The 20573-nt window shown below is 36.2% G+C and overlaps 1 protein-coding gene across 2 annotated transcripts in view; it reads left to right on the top strand.

The window, feature by feature from the left end:
- The window catches only part of LOC149936052 (uncharacterized), a 227092-nt gene that overhangs the window by 96962 nt on the left and 109557 nt on the right, over positions 1-20573 (top strand). For both annotated transcript variants that reach the window (XM_090180790.1, XM_090180791.1), the window contains exon 3: positions 18322-18791. In XM_090180790.1, the coding sequence (XP_090036916.1) occupies positions 18322-18791 (470 nt within the window). The remainder of the gene's footprint in view (positions 1-18321; positions 18792-20573) is intronic.

The raw sequence follows: 20573 nt of genomic DNA, 5'->3' as shown, positions 1-20573 counted from the left end.
CTGGAAATTTAAAAGCTACAAAAGTTGGTATTGTATTTCAAAATTGCCTCGAAATGATTTATTTTCCTAAGGATAAATATTAGTTGTCGCGTCGATACTTGATTTACATTTACTCTGGATTCTGGAAGACGGGTGGACGTAAGGTATTGTTTGTCAACGTGCCTTTCTTGTTTTTCGTTCTCCGCTGAAGGGGAATAGGCGCGCTCGAAGAGGTATCCCATACTAGGAAAAGAGTTTTTACGGTAGCAGATTAACGTCGTTCTTTTTGGGTACTAGAGGGCGCCAACGTCTGATAAGCGACAAATAGCGGCCAGGGGTAAAAGTAGGCTTGCCATGATGCACGCGTTTCTGCCAAATACGCGCGTAAAAATCAGTTTTCCTTCTTTTTATAACGAGAAAGAGGGTGTTGAAATCCGGAATTTATCCCCAGGATAGGGTCTCTCCTTTCCTTCCCGATTTTTTGACATGTATTTCTCCCAGTTCGTGGGGGTCCAACGGTTATTGGCTTTTGTTATAACGCACGTCGTATATAAAAATTATTACTCGAATGATCTCACGTAGGAGCTCAATTTACTGCGTAAAATATTCTTCGTCATAGATTCGTAATGTTGTAATTTATTTTTATATCAATATACAATTCAATGCTTCTGCAACTTCCAAGGGTGAATCCGGGATTTTATTTCGGATGGGATTTGAGCTGGGTATCTCCCGCTTAGACCCATATGCTTGGAACAACTCCTTGGTGGAGTTTGAAAGTTATCTCCCCTAGATCCATATCGGGTGGGGGGGGGGGGGGGGTCAAACAACCAAACGAAATTGAAATACTATTCTTTGAAAGTTGCCAAGAGCGTATAATAAGATGATAATCAATACGAGATATATTCAAGCATTTCTAGTTAACCGTCTTAGGAAAATCCAATCTTTAATTTATAAATATATTAATGGATATAAATATTTTAAATCATAAATATTTGTTATGTCTGCGAGCAATATCTACCCTTCCAAGATTAATTTCGTGACTCCAGGTGAAGTATAAAACAGGTTGCGCTGAATATTTCTTTATTAAAATACATGTTGACGTTTCATTATTGTCTGATTACAATGATTTTGAATATTTCGATGCAGTAATTGTTTAATCTAACTTTTAAATATAACGCAACAAAAGCGTAATATGTTTCCGTTATATTATCTGTACTATAAAGTTTGATGAAATAGTAAGATTGAAACTGAGTATAGGTATATTTAAATTATACCATTACCAGTAAATTACTTAGTTGATATTATATTAAAAATATGAAAAGCAAATGGAATGTATTAACGTTTAATTATTTTCTAAATTTGCATCTATTAAACTACCAGACCTATCATCAACCCGTTTGAAATAACGATTTCTTTAAAAGCGTTTGCAGCGTAACGGCGAGAATAGGAAAATTTCGTATAATTATTTCGGCGAAAGATCTCTTTGAACTTTGCCTTCGATATACGTAACGAGATCTCGGAGATAGAGCGTAGACGACAATCGCGAATCTATAACGTACGAGATGTTAAGCGAGGAATCTATAAGCTCCGGAGTTTCCACGGTCGGCTGTCTACGGGTTAATTCGGGGAACTTTCACCTTTTAAAGCTGGTGAATTCCCACAAAGAGAGCCGCTCTAGGAACCCTTTCTCTCTCTCTCTCCGGCCGCCGAAAACCAATCAAATGACGCCGGCCAGCCGTGAAAGAGGATTAACCAATTGGACACAATTTCCGTATAGAACCCCTTTCCTTCCATCTTGGTTTCGTCGTATCCCGCGTTGGGCCGCTGCCGATTCTGTTTGCGTAGCGTGCCGCCATCTAGGTTTCGAACTTACCTTAGCTTTTCCCTCCTTTACCTACATTTTAGGGAAGGCCGCGGGCAATTTCTGGTAATTCACCTCGAAAAGGGGGCTCCGGAATTGAATTGTAGAAATTCGGACGAGAGCGGCGTCGAGGAATGGAGCTGCTCTCGTCCACGTTAAGCTTGTCGAAAAGGGATTTCTCCGCCTTAAGCCTTCCGCAATAAATGGACCTCACCTCAACCCCCTTCTCCATTGTGCTACGCCGCATAGTTTCGAACTATACCCGCGGGCTACGAACATTATACCCCCATCTATACCTTTTATTTGCGTAAATAATGAATTATAATTTTAGAATCCATTTGAAGGATTATGACGAATCTGGAAATGTACATTATCACTGTCATATACGTTAGGTGTGGTAGGTCAATAATAGATCAGCCACCTGTAGAAGTGTCTCAACCGCCACACTTCGGTGTTCAGGGACGAGTAAACATTTAGAAAAGTAGCTGATATCAGAGCATTTACTTATTTGGTTTAATAATTTCTAGTAATTAGCTAAGGTAGCCTACGTAATATTTAAATATAAATAAAATTTTTACGCGCAATCAATCAAGATTTCACTGTAAACAATGGATTTCTTACAGGTTTAAACAATATATGATTAAGGTTTTACACTCGTATTTACATTATTAGACTCCGTACAAACCTTCGCCTCTTCCATATCAAATCGGATAAACGCTCTGTTGTATGATGAGTTATGAAAATGGTGGATGAAATTTGATTCCAAAATTTTACCGAAATTTTAATCAATAATTTGACCGAAATTACAATCCAAAATTTGTTAGATTGAATTACAATGTATGAAATTCAATTTTATTCCCATTTGATCAAAACAAAATTGGATTCACACTGGATTTGTATTGATTCCAGTGGAATCCAAAGTTTGGATCAAATCATTTTCATAAGAGATTATTAAATAAACTGTTATTATTCTTCTCAAAATAAACTAGAAATTGGAAATAATATTCCTAGAAATTCGTTATTGAAAATTCTTTTGAATATTTTCATTCAGATTTATTTACAAAATTTAATAAAAAGGATGAGAAAACGCGGCCATTTCGGGTCTCCCAAACTAATCGATAGCCGAGAAGCTGGTACTAAAACGCATCCTCCCCGTTTTACGCCGAAAAACGTAGCTTTTATACGTTGGAAGATTCGAGCCCAGCACGTTAGCTTCCAGCGTAAATATACAATTTAGCAGTTGCATCACGTCTTTTTTCCCTTTTCGAATTCGTCCGTTCACCGGGGTTGGGGGTCTTCTTCGGCGCATTCCGCTTCCGTCTCTCGATGGTAGAAGTAAAATAAAAGTCTAAAGGGGCGCGATAGCGGGATCATCGCGTGATTTATACGTCAGTTAGGCCAGTTTTCGATGTCTAAAAACGTCTCGGAGTATCGTCGGTATGGGTCTCTTATAGCGGCTCGCGTACTGTATCGTCTCGGGGTCATTCTATTTCCCGCTGGCCTTTATCGCTTTGTGTCTCGGACGGTATCCCGTTGCCACAATGGCCCCCTCTCGGAAATAGGCCTCGGCTAAAAGGAAAAACACGCTGGATGCGTAGCCATTTGGAAAGATGTTTCTCCACGCGCCCACAATCAAAAATATTACGTGACTCGGGTATCGAGATTACAATCTGAGTCCAGTGAGGTGTCTCGCTATTGGAGGCGGCCAAGGCCCTCGTTTCTCTCTTTCTCTTCTGGGTTATGGTGCTAGTTAGGAACTAAGTCATCCCTTCGCCTATAAATGACCGCTCTAAATGACGCTTTTTACGGATTTGGATCGCGTCCTCGTTTCCTTCACCGGACGCTTTAGTGAAAGGCGTTGTCAGGGTGAAGTTTGTTTCTTATCATCGACTACTAGAGTCAGCGATCGTCCAACTTGATAACGCTATCTCTCTACCTAAAACCAATGGTATATAACCTCGACGCCATAAACGTACTAAGGGTTACAGGCGGATATACAAATGCCGTAATCTTACGTCTTTGTTATAATATTCTTAATGTATATACCAAGTTTATTTCTTATCTAAGTTCAACGTGAGACGACTAGCGTCTTTGCTCGTACGAATATAAAATTAAATATAAATTGGGTTAACGATAATCGATATACGAAAGAGTCAGGCATCTACTTAATAAGAAAGGAATTCTTTTTTCTTCCAATATGCTAAGTTTTCTTCGTGATTTGGTGGAAGAATAATTTTTTATCGCTTCCATCGCGTGCTCTCCCCGATTCCCCACGGTTTTTTTGCCTTTTTTCTCTTCTTTCTCGGAATTAGGGAATCTTCTTGATTTTTAGGAGCCCCTTTTCCCCGAATCGATAGAGGCGAAAGGGGGCTAAGTCTAAGAGAAAGGATAAAAAGGAGCTCGCACACCAACAACCAATTTCGCCGTGAGAGCGAGAGTGAGTGGGGGACCGTCTTGGAAAAACTCTTCTTGGTCCGAAGACTGCGTAGAGTATTAGTTCCGAAAAGCGAAGAGGAAAGATGGCAGGGAGAAAGGAAAGAATCTCGAGCTTCCGCTGTTTCGCACGACCAGACGTTTTTCTCTCTTCTGTTAATGAATTTATTACTAACCATAAAAAGTATACTCTATTCTCGTTTTTTTTATTTCTTATTTTTTTATTATCTTTTTGCTATATCGTTATTTAATCTTGTTCTTTAGTTTTTATCACGTTTTCTTCCTTCGCGGTCACGTTACACATGTTTATATTAAAGCTTTTTTTTATGGATTTTTCGGTATTAGGGGATGAAATATTATTTTTTTCTGGCTTTTAAAAGTTATATATATCTTTTCTTCCTAGTATATTGCAATTTTATATATAAACTAATATTTATTCAAATTACGAATTATGGGATACATTTTTATGGTATTTTGACTTTGCGAATATGTGGATAATTTGACGAATTTTCCAAACTGATAATTTTTCGATAACCTGATATTTTCGAGCCTGTTAATGTTATCCAATCTTCGAGCCTCATCATTTTCGACCAAAACACGCAATGTACATTCACGTTAAGGGGAAAAACAGACCACCATGGAAATTCACAGCATCGTGTTTTATTGATACATTTATAATTAAAATAATGATAATTTAAATATTGTAGGAACAAATAATATTTTATAAAATGGTTTATGAATAAGAAATATTTTAGGAAATGTTTTGGAGCAGAAAATTATTTTATGAATATTTTATCAAATGTTTTGGAACTGAAAATTATTTCATTAATATTTTATGAAATATTTTTGAACCGAAAATTATTTTACAAATATTTTATGAACGGAGTAGGTATGTTATATTTAATATCTTGAAATATCTTAGGAGTCACCAAAACATTATATATAATATAACATAAAATATTTTAGTCACCTTGATTAAGAGGCGGAGCAGTAAAACCTTATAGGAGATGCAAAAGAGAAATCAGACGTAGTAACTCGAAAACGTTCTCGACTGCCAAGTGAGCGCGTCGTAGAATGCAATATGTAATACGTAATCTGATTTACTAGAAATAAACCTAAGCTGCTACCAATACCAAAAGATAGAAAATCATTGTATTTCGTCGCTCTTAGTCTCCGACAATTGTACTTCGGATATAGTTATTAATCTTTTGTTAGGTTACTGGGACCTAATACAAACAGCGCACAATGTTTGCCCTACCCTTACAAACGACCTTGATTAGTTAGATCAAAACTAATGAAGAGAAATACTATATGATATTATCTGTACCGTTTTCATCAATTACTTGCTATGCATCTCATGTCGAAAAAAGGTTGTCTCTTAATATTTTAGTGATAACCTCTTTAATAAAAGTTTAAAAATATTTTAGAACGTTTAAAATGATGTTTCTAGAATATTTAGTTTTAAAGGTCATAAAATATTTGATCATTGCTTAAAGCATTTTCTAACCACCCTGTAAATGTTTTGCCTCCGTGGTTGCTTGCAATGGTTTTTCTTTGCGAAATAATAATAATAATAATAATAATTATTATTATTATTAAACATTTTAGAGTTTCCGAATTTTTTTTAAAAACAAATTTTTTTTAAATATTGCGCTCTATAGTCGATAGCATTAATAACATATAATTTTATAAATAATAATTATAATAATTATAATAATTAAATTATTATTCATATATTATTAATTATTATTGAAGTCAGAATAATATAATTTTAAAATAGTGCCAGAAATATATTATATATATATATTATTTATCATAATAATACTATTAATAATTTGACATTATTATATATTATTATATATTATTATATATTATTATATATTATTATATATTATATTATAATTATTTTCGAATCCGATTTTTTTTTCCAGTGACATCACTTTTCGATATTGTGAATTGTATAATAATCCGCCAGTACGAAAATAGAACGTGAATTTATGTAGAAACCCTAAAAATCTTTAAGTAATAATAACGTGTAATAAAGAATATGGAAATAAGAGGCTTTGGGGGGTGATGGTCGTACTGTTCCCTTTTTCCGTCGCTAGAGGGCGGTCAAGTAGTTTTTCGATAAAAAGCTCGGGAGATTAGGAATGGTTATTTCCTCGCTGTTTATGTCTTGGCCTTTATTACCTTGAATAGAACTATAGAGCCGTTATGAACAACCGGGCAACAGTGTCAAAGGCGAGACGAGAGGTTAGTCCTCTTTACGGCGACTTCACCCCTTCACCCATCTTTCACTTCGCAACGCGGTGACGATTTATATGTCGGTGTATATGTATATATCTGTGTATAGGCGCGGTAGCGTTTTAGTCGCCCCTATCAAACGCCGCTATAAATGGGCGCAATTCCGGGCAAGTGCCGAGTCTTGTCCAGTCAAGTGTCCTTCAGGGCTTCGAATGGCCGACTCGCTACGTGCCCCGACTTCATACGGCCGCATTTGTAGCGACCGCCATTCGCCAAGAAAACGCCAAAAGTAAAAATCTCAAATTTGGGTTATCGTCGCTTCGCCAATGACTACATCGAAATTACCCTGTTATTTTCCGCCAGATATCGAAGTTTTCTTTTAGCATATTGAATGTCGTTGCCCTCACTCGAAACTACGCTCCCATTATATCGAAGCCATTTTACCTCCTCCCTTACATAAAGGAAAAGGCATCCCTATTCAAAGAGTTTCTGAATTTTTAAAATAAAGTTAGGGCTTTTACGGGTTTCAACAGATTCTACTACTACGTTTGATTCTCTCCCTCCCGTTTTCAATGAAACTCAGATTTTGTTTGCCTTGTAATTCCCTTTTCATTTCTATTCCGAACGCGAACGTGCGCCTGGTGGGCAGCTTTGCCCTCAACACCGAAGTGCGGCGTGTGGGATACTTCTACAGGCGCTTGACCTAATTTTCGTCTACCCATATTATAAATCCAAGTTTTTGAAATAAGTTAGTGGGTGAAAATAGTTTCATTATAGATAATAATAAATCAATAAATATTCGAATGAGGATTTTACAGGTATGTACCATATTAGACATTATTTGTACCACCAAGAAAACTTACGGTCAAAATCTTTAAAGTTAAGACGATGTTTACCTTAAATATTTTCACAATATAACAGAATCTTGCATAATGATTTTTTAGAAGTTAATTTATAGAATCATTCAGATGTAAGCGTTTCGCGTTTGCAAATTTTTGTATTTGCTAACATTGTTTATTTATTCTAAAATAAAACAATTTTATTTTCATTAAATATTATTTAAATTATAATTGAATTGCGTTATTTTATATATGCAACCGGTACTTGCGTAATGATTTTTTAGAAGTTAATTTATCGAATCACTTGAGTTTTGGTTTGTAAGTATTTTTGGGTGGTAAAGCTGTATATTTACGACAAAATAATAAATTAAATTAATTACCATAGAACGGTTGTTATTTTCCTTATACGTTTGACTTTAAAAAAGGGTACTTAAAACGATTTTTAGAAATAAATTTGTAGAATCTTTTGGACGTTCGAGCTTCCCCTTTGAAAAGTTTCATCGGTGTTAAAATTGGTTTAATTCTGTTCAAATAACATCATTTATTTTAAATATTATTTAGATTGAATTGTCGATAGTGGTGTCGTGTTTAAATCAATTCCGTTTATGTTGAATAAATTCCCTAATACAATAAAGTATCATTGGTGGGGAAAAAATCCGTAAACCGCTTTGCAATAAGTATTCTTACACCGTCTGGCTATCTGAGTTTCCGATTAGCGGGATCCGTTCCTCCACTTTGTCGGTTTTCCATTTAATGCAATTATACGTAGGTGGCGGTGGAAGGCAATCTTTTGCGAATTGGATTGTGTGCGCGTCTCTCTCTGTCTCTCTCTCTCTCTCTCTCTCTCTCTCTCTCTCTCTTTATCAGCTTTGCGCGCGATGATTGCTTAAGAGCCTTTTCTTGCTCGTCGATATCCCCATCTCGTTATTGAGCTGCTCTATTGAAAAGATGTGTTGTTTATGCCATCGCGGTGGAAAGAGCATTAATTGAGGAAGTTATTTATACACGTATAATATCTTATTGGATAAGCCCACGTTTTAGTCGCGTTATGAACTATTCAAAGGAATATTAAAAGCAGGTTTTCACTACGGAAAATAATTCTCTGCCACTCAACTATTTCTTCAAAAGTTAGACCACTCTATTTTAAATTAATAAAATACATAAAATTGGTTTAAATTCTCAATATAATTTATTTAAATTATTAAATTACTTTGCTGTGTTTAAAACCATTTTTATTATTGTTTTTCGTTCACAATGTGATTCTCACTCTTTTCAATTAAGTTCACAATATAATTTATTTAAATTATAAATTCACATTTCTAATTTAAACCATTTGACGCCTCATTATTAATTTGGTTTCGTTTACAACGTGACTCTTCTTTCATGTATCAAACGAATCACTCTATTTATTTTAGTCACTTATAATTATATTGCGAATTTAAACCGTTTTATTTGATTTTTGTTTCGTCCGCAATGCGCTTTTCCCTCTTCTTAATTTTAGTCGCCTCGGGATCTTAGAATTATCGTTACCTAATTGCTCCATTCAAACTTCCTGATATTGACTGGTATACATCAGGATTGGTGGCAGTTTGACCTTAAACGTGGTTTACGCTCTTTCGACGTTCTCCGTAACGTCTAATGGAAAGGGTAGTGCACCTTTGGGAGAGTCAGACCCTTCGAAGGAAGAGAAAGAATTAAGGCCCTTACCTCTTCAACAAATTGCGACACCCGAACAAAATATTTACGGAACCAATTTACGGAGGCGGCACTTTCTAAATGCGCGAACGGCGCCCGCTGTTAGAATTACGGTCGGGAAATTAAGCATACTCCGAGAAGCGAAAGAAAATGGCTAGTTAGCGCGAAGAGAGCGAGAGGGGAGAAACTCGGCCTAATATAATATTCAAAGCTACACGAATACGCTTTTATCCTTGTGTACGCACGCTTAAAATCACTTAGAAAACCAGCCACGGTAATAAGCCCTAATCATTAGTATATAGCAATCCCCCAAACGGGCAGCCCTCCTCCGCCTTGTAGCCCTCCCGTCCTGGTCCGCCCTACACGATTCGCGCGCTTTCTCTCCTTTTCCGCTAAAATCCTGCCCCCAGGCTTCGAATACTAAATTATTATCAATACGCATTCTGACGTATGTGTTCGTATTTATGAATTATACGGAGGACGGAATTCGCTGTATTTGTTAATGGTGTACCGTTTTCTTTAATTTGGACTAGTACGCGCCTATTGTTAATTTCGCGAGTTAATATTTTATTCCTGGTTTGTTACGTGATAAAATTTCTTCAAAATTTCCTGTTTTTGAATAGAAAATCTTGATTTCTTGAAAATATTAATTTAAAATTCTTCATCTGTACAATAGGTCATGTGACAAAGTTTTGTCTACGTCACTTAGCTGTGGCCATAAAAATTGAAATGAAACTAGAACCACTGCGCTATCCGGTAATCTCAAGAAAACGGACTAGCTAGAAGGCTGCCATGAGAGTGGAATCGCTACTAATCCACGCAGGAGTGCGCCTTCTATTAAAAAAAATTGAAACTTTAAATATTTTAAAATAGATGGCGTGCTCACACAAAGAATACTGGCGATTCCACTCTCATGGCAGCCTTCTAACAAAAACATTTTGTACTTCTAATTTTTATTGTTTTATTTTATAGAAACACCTATTTGATGATTGGCTAAAATAAAACTGATACCAATAGGTGATTCTGTAATATAATATCGACAAATACATGTATGAAAGAGTTATATATATGGGCGCGTACTCTTGATATATTAGTTGATTGTGGCTCGCGCGATTTTACACGCGCGTTGAAAATTAAAAAAGAAGCACGCGCTCAAATACTTTAACCCTTCGACAGAAAATAACCAAATCATGTAATCACCAATCTTTTTGGGAATCACCTATTACATATAAGATTTTATAACCAAAATTAGTCTAGTTTTTTTTATTTAAAATCGATTTCTTGAAAATTTAAAATTTAAAATAATTATTTTAATTTCTTCACTTGCATAATTTGATGAATAGAGTTACTGCCTAAAATGAAACTTTTTTAATTAAAATCTATTTCTTGTTACAATAAAAGTGGTAGCAAGTACATGTTTTTTTTTCTTAATTAAAAAGACAATTCTTATATTTTCTTAATTCATAACACAATTCTTATATTTTCCTAATAAATAACACAATTCCTATATTTTCCTAATAAATAATACAATTCCTATATTTTCCTAATAAATAACACAATTCTTATATTTTCCTAATAAATAACACAATTCTTATATTTCCTAATAAATAACACAATTCTTATATTTTCCTAATAAATAACACAATTCTTATATTTTCCTAATAAATATCACAATTCTTATATTTCCTAATAAATAACACAATTCTTATATTTTCCTAATAAATAACACAATTCTTATATTTTCCTAATAAATAACAAAATTCTTATTTTCTTAACTCAAAATACGTGTTATTGTTAGTGTAGTGGTCATTCACCAACATATAAAGCACCTGCAAAAATCGTAGTCGGTTCGCGTGTCGGAAAGCTTAAACTTATTTATCCTTAGAATGTCAAAATTCCTGAGAATACGTGTGTACGTCTGTGTCCCGAAGAAAATGCCTTCTTGTCCCCTCCCCCAGTCCCACCCGCCGGTTCCGTCCCTGAGCTGATGTATATGGATCGTACGAAGGGAAGACTCGAAGCATGTATTTCCAGTCGGTCGATTTCGGTCTCCTTTGAAAGGAGCGAACGAGAGTGCCCGAAAAATGTACAAGTCCTCTCAGCCCCTCTCGCTCTCTTATGGCAAATTCCTGAGCGCCTTTTTTGAATTAACCGTGAGTTAATAGAGTCGAATTGGGAAAAGTTGGCCGACTGGAACGGGGAATTGTGCCCAATCTTTTAGTTGGTCCTGTTCCCCCGAGATTCACCTCTCTTCTTCCTCTTCGGGGTTTTTTCTCTACGCGTTAAGCCTTTGTCACTATTCTTGATTTTTAATTGCAATCAAATGGCCCGGAATAAAAATTTACAAGCGTTCTTTTCTACTAATTTAATTGATTGGAAACTATTTTGGCTGGCATTTTAGACATCCTCCTCCACCTCCCGTAAGAAATAGATTCCTTACTAAAAGGATTCGACTCTATACCGGGATAATTTCGAAATAAATTCGTGTTAGAGAAGTAATTTTAAATCAAATAAATATCAACCGTGTTCGAAGGCTTGTAAAACAAAAAGACGGAAACGTTTCGCCATAATTGGGAGCTATTTCTACGAAATTGAATGTAATTCTCGCGTTCTTATCCGTTATCCATCAATTTCAAAATCAATTACAGTTATCTAAAAATATACATCCTTCAACGTTACTCCAGCGATCGGGAGAGCTTACAAACAAGAGAAAAACCAGCGGTAAAAGAAAAAAAAATAAACTGGAATAATTTAGCTTTTCGCAATTCGCATTGCAAATTTTATACCGGTGCCGGCAGACGGCCGTAATATTCAGAAATAAAAGAAAAAGTCAGATTATATTACTTCTCTGCTCTCTCTCTCTCTCTCTCCCTCTCTGTGTCTCTTTTATTTTTATTTTCGTCAAAGAAAAACGGTTGAATATTTCTTAGCAAAGGGAGCTACCATAGAAAGGATAGAGAATTATTTTTTGCCATTGTTTTTTCTCCCCGCATCTGCTTCCTGATTGATGGCATAGAGCACCGATCCCTTCGTCGAAAAAAAAAGGACAAAAAATCCACCTCTTCTCCGTCAAATATATCCCATTAATTCTCCATCGCTGAATAGATTAGATTTGGAAACCGTATCACGCGGATATTCAATGCTATTGGCATTTTAAGAAGCTCTTCGCTTGGTATTATATCTACCGTACCGTACGCGTACGTATGTAGAGCGTCGAACATCGGGTTTTGGTAATATCGCCCCGTTTCTGATCCATCCGGATCCGCGCCCCAACGTCGCTTCTGTCTCGTGTGTGACGTCAACTAGGAATCCGAAGGGGGGGACCGCGCTTCACTGGCTGCTCGTAATGGGGTTAATTATTGTAAGGATCTACTGTAAGATCAGCCGTATACACGCGGTTCGATTTGCTCTGTCCGGATACTAATAGTTTGAATAGATACCAAGTTGATCCTCAAAAGTTAATGTCGCAATCGAAACCACCGAAGCGGTTTACAACAGTAACTACAGAACAAAAAGGCTATGTATACCGTTCGATTTGGAGTTGCCATTGCAAATACGTGCACGGTGTTAGCCACCGTTTCTCCGAAGATTGAGACTAGTACGAGACTGGTCTTAAGACTAGTTCGAGATTGGTGCTAAGACTAGTTAGAGATTGGTACTAAGACTAGTGCGAGACCTTGTCTTAAGAATAGTACGAGATTGTTTATTGAGAATCGTACGAGATTGGTATTAAAAATAGAACGAGGTTGGTATTAAGAATAGTACGAGATTGGTATTAAGAACAGTATACGAGCTTGTTCTTAAGACTAACTAGTACGAGATTGGTTTTAAGACTATAGCGAGATTTGTATTAAGACTAGAGTGATATTTTATTAATACTAGAGCGAAATTGGTCTTAAGACTAGGGTGAGATAGTTCTTAAGACTAGAGCGAAATTGGTCTTAAGACTAGGGTGAGATTTTTCTTAAGACTACGGCCAGATTGGTCTTAACAATAGGTCAAAATTGGTCTTAAGACTAGAGTGAGACTGATCCTAAGATTGATCCAAAGACTAGGGCGATATTGGTCGTACAGTCCGTTGAGGTAGAGAACCAATTGATAATATTTTAAATAATTTTCAAAACTTTATGAAAATTAAATATAATCAACCATGCTATGAGCATTTATCATCGATTTCCATTGGAATGGTGTAACGCAGTAGGTATCTATGATACATCCAGAAGCGTGCAAAGGCTATAATATAATATCTTAATGTTAAAAGTTCGGCGAGTCTGGAAAATCCATTATCGGCACGCCGAGAGGGTTTTTTTGTTTGTTTGTCTTTGGAAGATAAATTATAGCCGAAGTTAGCGAACCACCTTATCGTCCATTGGCGAGCGGGGAAGGGGTAAAAATGATAGTCGTTGAACGCCGCCAGCACCCTTGTTGACCATCTTGAGTTCTTCGGACAATATTGACCATCTATATATATATATATATATATATATACATTTATAAAAAAGAAATAAGGATTTCCCGAGCAGATAGATAACGGCGGAGTGAAAAGAGACAGGATTGAGAGTGTGTTTTAAGTTGACCGAACGTGATTTTTACGCCGAGAGTTTCTCTGATGATTTCGCTCCTCCAATTCTTCATCCCTCTTTACTTTCCCGAACCGATAGCTTTCTTTTTCTTTCCGTTTTTCCGTGAGGTTTCCACGCTCAACATTTTCTCGAAAAATAGATCTATCGAACCTGGTTGAAATCATTCCGTATAAAAAAATCTGAAACCAATTTCTAATTTAATTATACGCATTCCTTCGCGTAGGTATTTTACTAGATCTCAATTTGTAAAACTAATCTGAACTGTTTGCTGTTTATTTTTTGACCAATCTTTTTAGTGTCGAATAACAATCTCATTTAATTAAATTGGGAACTTGGGAGGGGAAATGCGCGGCGTCTTGGGCTAAATTAATAAACATTAGTCGGAGCGCGTATACCATATTGTTCTTTGTGTTTTTCTAATAAGCGGATCCCGGTGTATTAGATTCCGAGCGTGTACCAACCCCGGAGATTCGTCGTTAGTGGACAGCGCGTTGAAAGGCGGGAGAGAGGGCGAAGTTTGCGTTTCATTTATTCGTTGTCTTTCGGAGCGAGTGAAGCGAGGAGTATGTTTTGCATGGGGAGCAATCTGTTAGAGGCTCAACGGCGTCGGGCTTTGGCGGCCTTAGCTTGATTACATTTGCTACGTGCCTCGCTAAGGTTTCTTTCTCATTTCGCGAGCCTTTCGCGCTGCCGACTGAGAGAGTTCCCTTATTAGTTCTAGCTAAGACAATTTAGATCTTTATTATTATGACGGAGCGGGCTTTCTTCTCCTCCGCCATTTCGTCGTAACCTTTCTTCTTTGTCTCCCCGCGTTGGAATTGTCTGCCGGTGTCTCTCCTCTAATTATTTCGCGTGATCCGACTCGATCTGTTTCGCCAGACAATTTCACGTTCAGTCACGCTAGACTCCTGACTTATGCCTGTAAAATATAATGTAGTAGTGTTTTTATATAAATTGGAAATTATTATAATCTATTGTACGACACGACGAAATATTTCAAAACGAAATTTTGGTTCAGACTTGTACTCGGACCCAAGTGTATAATATATCTTCTAATTAGAATTCGCTTGAAACATTTACAAATACAAAAAATGGCAAGCCAGTGATTTTTTTAACATATTACATCGTTAGATACACGATGTAAAATTTGTACCACGATGCTGCTTTGAGCCTGAGAAGGTCATTTTAATGACCTAGATAGATAGTTCTCTAGTAAGTCACGAATCAGACACATCTGATTCCCGTAGAGGAGTCAATAACATTTTTTTTTATTTATGTTACTCATGGGAAAATCATGGATTGTAATTGCCATTTCAAAAAATTAAACTCGATAAAATTGGGTAAAATCAATTAAATACAATCCGTGATTTTCCCATGCTATTTTACGTAGAGAACGTTTAAATTTGAGTTGTGAAAAAAACTTTTTTGGTTGCCATGGCAAAACGAATAGCCATTGAAACTTTTCTCTTTAGGAGCTTTCAATAATAATAATAATAATAATAATAATAATAATAATATTAATAATATTAATAATAATAATAATACTAATAATAATAATAATAATAATACTAATAATAATAATAATAATAATAATAATAATAATCAGCTAGGCTAAATACCCAAGGCACCACCTTAGGCCAAGTCATCTAGCGACTTATTATTCAAGGTACATGAAGGTCTATTCAACCCCCGAGTTTGAAAAAAATCGGGGATAAACATCTCGGGTACTCTCCTTGTTAGTTCTTAGCATTTATTAAACTAAATAACAACTTTTTTGAGTAAAATTGATTTATTAAGCAAGCATGCATTTATAGACTAATCAATAACTATTTAAATTTAACATAAGTCTGGTGATTATAGGATATTATTCCACACACGATTTCGCGTGACGAAGAGAAAGGGAGAGTTTTCTTAACTTCCGCGCAATGTTTACCAAACGGCGTGTCCTTAGGAAAAGAGAAGAAACATAAGGCTGGGCGGTTGCCCAAGCGAGTCGTCATAAAATTGTCATAAATTCGAAAGCTCTCCATAATCGGGATGGGCCTTCAATGCGGACCCCGGGGGAGTTTTAAGACAAGTATGATTCGAATGCGAACGGCCTTTTTATCCGGGCGGCGGCGGGTGGCGCACTATCGTCCGGGCCACTTCCGGGAGAAAGGGAAGGCGATCGAGGTTACGGGTCTTCTTAGTGCTAGTTGTCACGCGAAATACGGCCTATTCCCCTCAAAGCCAGCAGCCGCCCTAAAACGGTACCTTTTCCTCCCCTTCTAACGAGTCGGAGGGCCCAATTAGACCTAATGGGCAAATGTCATAAAAATGACCCCATAAATAAACGGCATAATGCATGTAGCGCCCTTAAGCGGGTTTTGGGTCGGACCCGATCCAATGTTTACCGGAGCTTTATTACGTCAACGTCAACCCCCCCCCCCTTTCTACCCGGCGAACCCCCTCCCGCCTCACTTCTTCTGGACGCGTTTTTTTATGGCGGAAAATCGTGAAAGTGCCCTCTTTATGGCTTCGGCCCCGGCGCTGCTAAACGCTTTGGCGGTTTCCTACCAGGCGCCGTTTTTAATACCTTTTGTGGAAATAATGTGTTTAGTTATTTTATTTGAATTTGCAATGGGAAGATTGAGATTGGGCGTGTATCGTCGTTCGAGACCTACGCCCTGACCGTGCCTTAAGATCGTGCAAACTAGACCCCCTCTCTTAACTTCTATCTTAACCGCGCGCTAATTATTCCCTGTCTTGAACAACCCGTTATTAAGCTTAAGCAAAAAAAAGAGAGTTGTCTTGGGTAGTTTGTAGGAAATGTCAAAGGCGTCGCCAAAAAAATAAGATACTTTTTCAGCTTGAAAATGTCATCAAGGTTTTATATCGTATGGTTTATTTTCTTTATACCACCGGACTTCAGCTATTGTCTTTTATTTGGGGACATATGCTTTTTCTTAAGTGAGTGGTAACCCGGCCACCTGAATTAAAGGCTTTAAAAGTCGCTTGATGACTTAGGCCTAAGGTGGTGCCTTGGGTATTAGCCTAGCTGATTTTTATAATTATAATTAAAAGAAAACTTATTTCATGCATTACTTAAAACTATCCTTTATATAGTATCACCCTAAATCATTACTGCTAAGAGCAAACCATTTTTTATCAACCCCCGAGATGTCACCACAATTTCTTAGCCTGCGAAGAAAATTATTTGTACTTTTTAGAAAATCAATACACGTACTACAAGAAAAATATGTTAATTAACATTTATTATAGCGGTGTAATAATTATTATTTAACTTAGATTTGTTGATTCGAAAAGATAGTTCAAACTATTGTAATTTCCGAAATGATATTTGGCTCCACGTTTTGATTTCCACGCATGCGTTCAGAAATAGTATTTAACAGGGTGGTTAATAATGGTTAATAACGTTATTATACAATATATGAAAAACAAAAGCAATTATAGATAATGGTAAATTATAAATTTCCATGAATTATTTGGAATTAAATTTTACACTGAAATTAAAGAAAATTAGGAACAGATAGGCTTAATAGCTAAGGTACCACCATGGACCTAAATCATCTAGCGACTTTTAATGCCATTAGCTCAATAGGACATTAGCTTGACTCAGCAAGTCTCTCGAAGACTCAGACTAGGACTATTAGATTTAGAACAAACTTCGAGAGTTTTTAGAAATAAATGTAAATAAAGTTTAAGAACTTAAAGTTGCTATAGATTATATTAAATTATTATACACAATATGCAAGTCAATATGTGAGTCATTAGTACCTTACGTTAATAATAATAATCAGCTAAGCTAATACCCAAGGCACCACCTTAGAACTAAGTCATCGAGCGACTTTTTTAAGCAATTAATTCAGGGGGCCAGGTTACAATGCGTAGGAGGGTGGTGGAAAGCCCTTCATGCAACGCGAGTTGACAGCTCACTACACTCATTACTTTCGTTAACCTTAACCACTAGTAACCATTATTTATCGTTAATTACCTTTATTTACCGTTAATTACCATTTTTTACCGTTAATTGCCATTATTTTCCGTTAATTACCATTATTTACCATTATTTATCATTATTTATCATTATTTACCGTTAATTACCATTATTTACCATATTTACCGTTATTTACCCTTATTTACCATATTTACCGTTAATTACCATTATTTACCATATTTACCGTTAATTACCATTATTTACCATATTTACCGTTAATTACCATTATTTACCATATTTACCATTAATTACCATTATTTACCATATTTACCATTAATTACCATTATTTACCTTATTTACCATTAATTACCATTATTTACCATATTTACTATTAATTACCATTATTTACCATATTTACTATTAATTACCATTATTTACCATATTTACTATTAATTACCATTATTTACCATATTTACTTTTAATTACCATTATTTACCATATTTACTATTAATTACCACTATATACCATATTTACTATTAATTACCATTATTTACCATATTTACTTTTAATTACCATTATTTACCATATTTACTATTAATTACCACTATTCACCAGTGGTATGCGCCATATTCTAAAACGTCGTATTTCTGGAACACTGTCCGGCCTTAAGACCACGGATGGGGATTGAGTTTTATATCTTATAATTTACACCAATCGAAATTGAAATGTTTTTTGTTGTTGTCTGTTTAGATTTTGACTTCGTCGCTAACGTCGATGGTCTCACCTCGAGGACTACATTACAACGACGAGCGGAGTTCGGCGAACGGACTGAGTCCGTCTTCGTCGACGGGCTCGAGCGCAGGAGGACAAACGAGCCACGACGCGCAAATTTTGGGCGTTCGCACGCAATCGCTGTCCAACCAATTACCGGGATTGTCCGGAAGCGGATATGCCTCCAGCTCTCGCTTCTACTCTTCCAACTTGAGCTTGACTTCGGTCGGACATGGCAGCGGCGCTGGGGTGGCTGGCGCTTCGATGTCCGCCACGACCATGGCCTCCATTCCCGGACTACCCACGAGTACTTCGTTCCCGCACTCGCTTTCCTTCAGCGGCTATTCGCAAGCTTCGGCCTTGCAAGGAACGTCCTTCAGCTCGCCCTGCGCCAGCAGCAACTACGTCGTCACCCAGCAACCATCGGCTGCCGCTTCGTTCTTTGCCAGGTAGGACTCTTTCCATTTCTCGCTTCTTTGAGATAAGAACACTTGGTTTTTATACCAATTGCTACAATAGGTGATTATGAAAAATATCGGTGGTCACGTGATTTGGTTAAGTACTACCAAGTTGAAAGTATCAAAATTGGCCCTTTTAGTAAATTCGTCTGGCTAGTTGGGCAAGGGTTAGCGAGATTTCTATAATTTCATCATTGTTCAATCGAAAGGATTTTTCGTTTTTCGTTTTGAGAGAAGTTTGCAAAGTCGTTAAATTAAGGTAATTGATTTATTAAATGAAATATTTTAAAATTCTATCCAAATTGATTTTAATTCATTTTCAGGTTTAATCTAGATTTAAATCCTAATTATGAGTGTGGTCATTTATTTTACAGCCTTTACAATGTCAACTAAAATTGGGCTTGTTTCTTTATCAATACTTGGTCTAGAACTATAAGAAATAAAAAAAAATATATAATAAATTTGTTAACTTTATGTATTTTTAATAATTTTAGAAAAATACTAACTTTTCAAACAATCAATCCATGGTTGGTGCTTTTAACTAAACGCGGACGATCGGGGCCTCGGTAGGTGCAGGCGAATTTAAGCAGCCGACGCTTTGTCAAAAAATAACCAACTCCCGTGAGCCTCTGCGCGTAATTCTTTTTCATAATCACCTATTGTCGAGATTATAGCTACTTGAAATGCCTTTGAGTATTTGAGAACGGTTTGTTAAGCTTAAAATAGTTATAAGGGTATAAATTATTTATGTGTTTTGTCGGGACTAAATGTTAGTTTTTACACAAACATGTTACCATAAGTGTGACACTTCCAATTCTTCACGTGCAAAAGTTTTACTGAGAGCTATTCACCAGAAAATGGTTAATAAAATTAAAAAAGTGTATTTTAGTTTGTTTCAGTGAAATATTTTATCCATCTTTACGATTGTATTTTCAATTAATTATTAAATCGTTCTTCTATATTTACGCGCATTTCGGTATTTTAAAAGAACCATTTAGAATTTCTAACTTATTTAGATTCTAGAGAGACCCTATTCCTCCCATAATACACCCCTGCCTTTTTTTCTCAAATATATACTTTAATAAGGGAGATTAGACACAATGACGTGGAAGAAACTAAGGCGATTAACCTTCTCCACCCATTCTCGTCGTAATTTCTAATTAAAAGACTCTCCTTTTAAGAAAATGTATTTAGGAAAATTTCCCCGCCTTAGTTCTTTTAATTTCATCAGATTATTAATACATTTAATTAAAGCTTTAACAATGCTTTTACGGCGCCTCTTTACATACTGCCTAAAAAGAGAGCGATATCAAGAATTCATGAGTTAAGGTACGGGCCATTAAATATTTAATTCAGATGAGCCTTCGCATTAAGATTCACTTTAACGCGGAAGCGAGCTAATCTACCATCCGCGATGTTTGGAAAGAAGAGCGAAGAGTCGAAAATTAAAAAAACAATCTTTCGAATTTAACTTCTTTTTGAGGTTTTGAAGGGTGATCGCCTAGAAAGAGGCTTAGTTACACTCTCGTTAGTTGACCGTAGAGTCGAAACCGACGACGTGCTCAAATCGGTATTCGATATAAGCATCACCCCGCCTTTAAAGGCGATGCCTTCTGGGCTTTCCAAAGCTAACGATGAAAGGCTAGCTTGTAAATTTTGAACTAGCATCGAGCGCTTTTTATTTTTTTTTAAAGATTTTTTTCTCGTAATGTCGATTCCTTAATGGCATTTTTTTTCTAGCAGCGTTTTTACGTCGAAAGTTTTTGGATATAT

This window comes from Leiobunum rupestre, chromosome 7 (genome assembly GCF_980474605.1).
Source record: "Leiobunum rupestre chromosome 7, qqLeiRupe1.1.hap1, whole genome shotgun sequence".
Lineage (NCBI taxonomy): Eukaryota > Metazoa > Arthropoda > Arachnida > Opiliones > Sclerosomatidae > Leiobunum > Leiobunum rupestre.
This window is presented reverse-complemented; position numbering and strand designations above follow the sequence as displayed.